General features: G+C 29.1%; 1 protein-coding gene across 11 annotated transcripts in view; it reads left to right on the top strand.

The window, feature by feature from the left end:
- The window catches only part of LOC124425601 (AF4/FMR2 family member lilli-like), a 131172-nt gene that overhangs the window by 121323 nt on the left and 2747 nt on the right, over positions 1-7102 (top strand). For all 11 annotated transcript variants that reach the window (XM_046966144.1, XM_046966147.1, XM_046966141.1 and 8 more), the window contains one exon: positions 3097-3289. In XM_046966144.1, coding sequence (XP_046822100.1) covers positions 3097-3289 — 193 coding nt within the window. The remainder of the gene's footprint in view (positions 1-3096; positions 3290-7102) is intronic.

Consider the following 7102-nt stretch of genomic DNA (forward strand, 5'->3'; position numbering starts at 1 on the left):
ATATATATATGCATTCTAGAAACATATACATAAATTATCCGATAGAAATGACGTGTTATTAGATGATGATATAAATTTAAACTGGTAGAATTTCAAAAATTTTAATATTCACGTGAATCAAAAAATACGAGTAGTCTAATCATAGAAACGATAAATTATCCCTTAACTCACTATTATATAGGTATATAACTATGTATGTATATAAACGATGAAAAATTTAAGTTATAATTGAAAAAATTTTAACAAAGTCATATGAACAGCTTTAAATCTTTTCTCTCTCTCTCTCTCTCTCTCTCTCTCTCTCTCTTCTCGTCATACAAATACTATCGTAGCCAATCTCGAAATTTTCTTTCGACCCTTCACACTTTTCAACTACCCTCGTGTAAAATAGACGACATTCGGAGAATATATAAGGTCACGGTATGTCATCGATCGTGAATGGAAGTTCCGTTCGTTTAAACTTCCTTTAACTCACGTACAAATACACACACACACACACACACACACATATATATATATATATATATATATATATATATATAAATATTTCACTTATGTTTACGGGAAAATTTAAAGAAAAATCGAATTTTCACAGACAAGTCCGAGAAGATTTTACGTTCAAAAGAGTTTAGCTAAAGGTGAGATGCACTCGCCTACATTTTACCTAGTAGAAATCTAGAAAATTCGTTGAAAATCTAATTTTCACGGTTTATGCTTCCCAAGTGACACGCATATATTGCATACGCAAGTACATACCTAGTATGTACCTAAATAGGTAGAAGCAAGTGCTGACGTACGCGCTTTATCAACTCGCTAACTCGATATTTTCTTCCTGAGTGTAATAATCGGATCGATGGAATCGCAGAAGAGAGAAAAAAGGATGAAATTGAAAAGAAAAGAAAGAAAAAGAAAAGAGAGGATTCCTATCTTCTGGCTTACAATTGATCGAAAATTAGAAATCGAGATCGAGATAGTGACAAACGTTTATCGTCCGATAATATTTCTTCCCGTGAATATATATATATATATATATATATATATATATATATATATATATATATATATATAATGGTTGAGTTATATCCAACAATAAGACTGAACAGCAAAAATGATATACGTATCCCTATTACATTTGTCGATAAAAATAAATTTCCTAAAAGGAGAATGGTCTTTTATACTAACAGAAAAAAAAAAAACAGAACAAAGAAAAAGATAGAAAAAGAATGATGTCGTCTAAGATCTTCAAAAATTTCTACAAACCTACGTAAAATATATCATTGTATCCTTCGAAGTATAGAAGTCATCGACACTTAATTCTTTTTTTTTTTTTTTTTTTTTTTTTTAAATAGAACTTCATTTGTTGCCTACACAAAACTTGTAAAGCAAAAATCAAAGGAAATACAAAACATTCTAAATTTGTACCATCGTGACCACTGACAACGAAAATATTATCTTCCAAGGTTTATCGATATTATAAACCCAAACGTATATATATATATATATATATCATCATATACATATATACATATATATATATATATACAACTCATTAAACATCTATTTATATATTATATATATGATAGATATACAATATATGTCTTTGTTTAGGTAGGTGAACATGTACCATGTACCTTGTGGTGCACAGGCGCGCGCGCGTATGCATATATACTGTGAGGGTAAGAAAGGACTTGGAAGAGCATCGAAGCGTTCCTAGTCCAGTAATCAGGCATATGTGCTGGCCATTGACAAGCATCGAGCCATGATACGTGTTCGACCGTGAAACGATCGATGCCCTCCCTCTTATAACACGTTATATTCGATATCGCGATATATACATATATACATGTATAATAGACGATATCGTGATAATAGGACTCGCACTAATAATCCCACTAAAATTTGATAATTAGAAATTTAATTACGAAATATTTCTCTCTCTCTCTCTCTCTCTCTCTCTCTCTTTTTCTCTTTCTCTCTCTTTTTCTCTCTTCATCGCTACTCAATATATATCTACTCACCTTAATCCTACCAATTATATAATGAATTTTCTATTTTCTCTCTTTATATCTATACTCGATGATGAAAAACTCGGTGATTGCTGAAAATTACAAAAAAAAAAAAGGAAAAAAAAGGAAAGAAAAAAAAGGAAAAGAAAGGAAGAAAACGACGCGCTCGTAAACTGTAGTTGAAGAAAAAGAAAAAAAAAAAAAAAAGATGACCAAAAGAAATTACGAGCTTATTTTTTCGTATTTTCTATCTATCCCTTCTTGTCATTTTTGTAAACATCCTCTCGAGCATCTATCATATATTAATCTTTTCCTTTTTCTCCTTTCTTTTTTCTTCTTTTTTTTCTTTTTTTTTTTTTTCTTATCTCGAAATGAATTCAGTAAAAATACATGCATTATTCGAATATCCATTATCGTAATGTTTTATCGTCCGATCGTTCATCAAAAAATTGCCTTATCCGTATGATTTATTTCCTGTTAGAATATCGCTTTTTCTTTCTTTCTTTCTTTCTTTCTTTATTCATAGAGATATTGTTCATATAACATTTACTTACTCTTTTAATGTAAAAATCAAACTTACTTCTAATATCTTGACTACAGATAAACATCGGAAGAAAAATATCAAACATAGTAAATTTTAAAAACATTCAATAAAATAAAATATCGATTTAATATTATTTTCCTTCTTAGCAACACGCACACACACACACACACATATATATATATATATATATTATATCCACACACACTTCATTAAACATCTATTTATATGTTATATATATATATATATATATATATATATATATATATATATAACATATAATATATGTCTTTGTCTAGGTAGATGAATATGTACCATGTACTTTGTGGTACAGGCACAATATATATTATGTATATCCATATATATACATATATATACATATATACATATTTGACGTTATAATAAAACATTAGAGATAAAGTAATAATTATCATTTACGGAAGATACGTTCATATGAATGCTCTCGTTAAACAATTAACATTAAATAACGAACAATAATAATACATTAAATGATTATTGATAAAAATTATTATACGTTTTTGTTTAAAGCCGGAGAATTGCATATCGACGTACGAACCACATGCATATTGCGTCGTTTATTCTACGACAGATCGTGCTTCAGTCAGAGTGGCCGAAGAGGTTCTCCAAGCCCTTTGGCGTAGTGACCACGTATCTGCGAGGGCGGTCATTCTCGTTGGAAACAAGGTCGACCTCGCTCGGAGTCGTCTGGTATCGACCGAGGGTAATGTATCGTTTATATCGTTCACCCTCCCATCAATCTGGCCTCACTTCCCACTCTTCCACCACCTCTTCTCACAATCCGCGTCTATCAAAATCCTTATCGCCGCGTTCAAACGCAATTCCGCATGCAAGCTGCACCATTTGCCACGGTTCCACTTCCGAGACTCTTTGTTAAACGTAATCCTAGAACAACCTTGTTTTGCTTCTATGTCTCATGGTTTCCTTTCGACATACATACATATCTAACTATATAAAATAGTAAGAGTAATAATGTCTACGTATATTACCGATCGTTTTCTTATCACTTATGATATTTTGCTTGTACGATTAAAAAAAAAAAAGCTCTTAGATCATTTAAGTAATATACGAGACTTATCCGATCATTGATTGAAAAGTAATTTATTTATTTATTTATTTTCCTTCTTTTCTTTTTTACTACATATTGCGAAAAATGTCGGTTATTATTATTATTATTATTATTATTATTATTATTATTATTATTATTATTATTATTATTATTATTATTATTGTTGTTGTTGTTGTTGTTATTGTTGTTGATGTTGTTATTGTTGTTACTATTATTGACGATTATAAAAATTTATTATTCTTTTATAATTTAAAAATCGAATAATTTAAAAAAAAATAATTATAATAATTACAAGGATTACGTGAACATAATCATTGTATTAACATAATCGGTAATTATAGAAATAAAAAATTCAGAATAATTAATCAGAATATTAATAATTAATCATCGTCATTACGATTATCATTGAGTTTAAAGGTATTCTCGTGTATCTCATATTTCATCGTAATCACGTGATATTGTATGAAGCATATCTCTGAAAAGGACCGATCATCACGAAAATCCGACGCACAACTTTTTCAGGATTTCTTTTTCATTAAGAATAGGATGAGAGGAAGGAAAAAAAGTAAAAGAAAATAGTCGTCGGAACGAGGCCAACGACCATGGCCCGAGGAAAAAGAAGCAAGTAAAACGCGATAGGTCAAAGGAACTCTCTTTTTTCTCCATTCACCACATAAACGAGCTTTTTGCACATTTTAAAAGACGAGAACCGCGATATTTCATTCCTCGATACTTTCATGGTTTATTGAAATTTTAATCGGCGATTCCGATCATTTAATTGGAACCCGATCGACTGATCAAACTTCCTATTCGAAAGTTTTCTTAAAAGCGGACACGATTAATACGGAAGCTTTAAAATAATATTTAAAAAATCCATTGTATATATATATATATATATATATATATATATATATATATATATAATGTTTAAAGAAAATGATAACAAAGTATTATGAAGAGTTAATAAACTGTTGCGGTAACTTTTTTGTAACTTATTATTCTTTCAATAATAACTTAATACAACGCGTGGAACTTTATTACGTATGAAGAATCAATTATTGTGAAATAACAAGAAAACGTCTGATAATTATTTTATACGGAAAATAATATAATGCACGTTATTTACGAAGCTTACGTTGTAAGAAAAAAGAAAAAAAAAACAAAAAAAAACAAAAAAGAAAAAAAGGAAGATAAAGAAAAAATATCTCCAAGAATTGAATAATCTTTTGAAATACTCTTCGCATTATATACTTTTTGTTCGTTCTTTAATATTAATCGCAAAACTATCAATTTACTTTTTGTCAAATCTGTCAATTCGACGAGTACTTGGAAAAACAGAAATAGAAAAAAGAAAAAAAAAGAAAAAAAGAACAGGTGTTATTTTTAAATTTATTTAATATCACGACAAATAAATAATGAAACGAAAATAATTTTAATAAAAACGTTCGTAATGATAACGTTTTACTATAATCGTAAATTTGACTTTTTTATTTGTTCGATAATTTTACCATTAATAATAAATCACCCGATACGTTTATTTGCGAAACGTTGAAAGCTCTTATTAGTTTTTTTTTCTTTTTCTTTTTCTTTTTTTTTTTTTCAATTCCCCAGTCGTCCTCAAACAAATAAAATCTACGTTCATTTGAAATAAAAAGTAACAGTCAACGGACACATCGATTTAGTCCATTAGATACTTGACGTCTGACCAATGAAAGAATTTCCTTCCGGTAATGAATGTACCAATAATTTAAGCTAACGCTACGTGTAAACACTTGTTAGCTCTGCAAATCGTCCATTATTTATCGTATGGCAACACAAAGGAAGAGAATAGCAACATCATTGCAGGAAACCCCACAAGCTCTTTCTGAATTCTCTTAAATTTCTCATAATCTGGTAGTAGAACAAATAGAACGATATTTTTAATGCTTATATTGGTTTATATAAGGTGTGGCATTTATGTATATGGGAACGCCTGAATATCTTATGGAAAACGGACCATCGCGTTATCATCAATATCTCGATTGTTAAATACAGAACATATATGTACATACATTTACATATATCTATACATATGTAGGTATATAGGGTTTACAGTCCGATTATCCTTAAAATGGTCCGTTGTGCACAATGACTACATGCGATGTGTATGTATATGCGCTCGTGAATGCGTATCACTTCGATGGGGGAAGAAGGAAAGAAAAAAAAAAAAAGAATGAAAGAAAAAAACTCTGAAAGTTTTTATCGTCAATTATCGTCAAAAAGACAATATATTAGTTCATTCACGTTACGCGATTAACATTATCGTCAAAACATTTCACGTGCATTTTTCCTTCATCTAAGCCAATTCTTTGATTAGATATTGGTATCTTGGACATATTATAGCATTGTTTCACAAATATTGAAAGATTTTTTTCTTTTAACAGAATATAATCCTATATACTATTTCGTATAGACATGCCGAGTTCGTGCAACATTAATAATATAAAATAATTAAATTGCTTTGACGTTGAATCGAATATAATCGAGAAAGGGACAGATGTTTCATGACATCTTTACCAAGGTCAATCTATTTAACTAACTATAATTTCTTCCCATAGAGATAGATATAAATGATACCGTCTTTTCAAACAGAAAATTCAAGAAACGAATGACTACTGGCCACGGTCATAGAAAATATATGGTTGAATAAGGTATAAGCAAGAGTTAAATTATCGTCTGGACATCTGTCGAGTTACACATAGTTCCCATACATCGTATCTATGTGTAATGTGATGTAATCAACTGTAACAAACTTTGAGAATTTCTCTTAGAAATGACACATGAGCACATGAAAGTAATAATCGTATGTAATCTCATTTCAACGAGACCATTTAAACCTGTTATGATTTTTTATATGTATATATGTGTGTATGTGTATGGTTGAATTCAAAATGAAATTTTAGCTTAAAAGATGAAAAAATTTGTTTTTTAAAAAGAAAAAAAGTCCGAAAATGAGAAATGTCTTAGAAAATTAGTTTTCAAACAACAGTTTTCTTTTTTTTTTCTTTTTAAACGTAGAAAAAAGACAGAAAAAAAAATAGGAAAAAAAATCAAAACGAGCCCCCTCGTACTCGATATATATTTCTATCTCGATTAATTTACGGAATGGATATAAGCGTAAAAATTTCACGCTAATAAAATTAAATTATATCGTAGATAAGAAAAAAACGCACATCTATTTCTTATTTTTCCTCTATTCTATCGACTTATCGATTCGTCAAAATCAAAGTCAATTATTTCACAAAGTTTTCTCATAAGTATAAACTTAATGATTGCTGTTGTGATTAAAATTTATAATATACGATATTATATAATATCAAGCAAATTAATAATATTCAGGTGTTCCTACTTAAATGTTTTATTCTGTAAATGTATTACAATAGGTATATCAAAAATAGAATAATCCAA

The sequence above is a fragment of the Vespa crabro genome, chromosome 7 (assembly GCF_910589235.1).
Source record: "Vespa crabro chromosome 7, iyVesCrab1.2, whole genome shotgun sequence".
Lineage (NCBI taxonomy): Eukaryota > Metazoa > Arthropoda > Insecta > Hymenoptera > Vespidae > Vespa > Vespa crabro.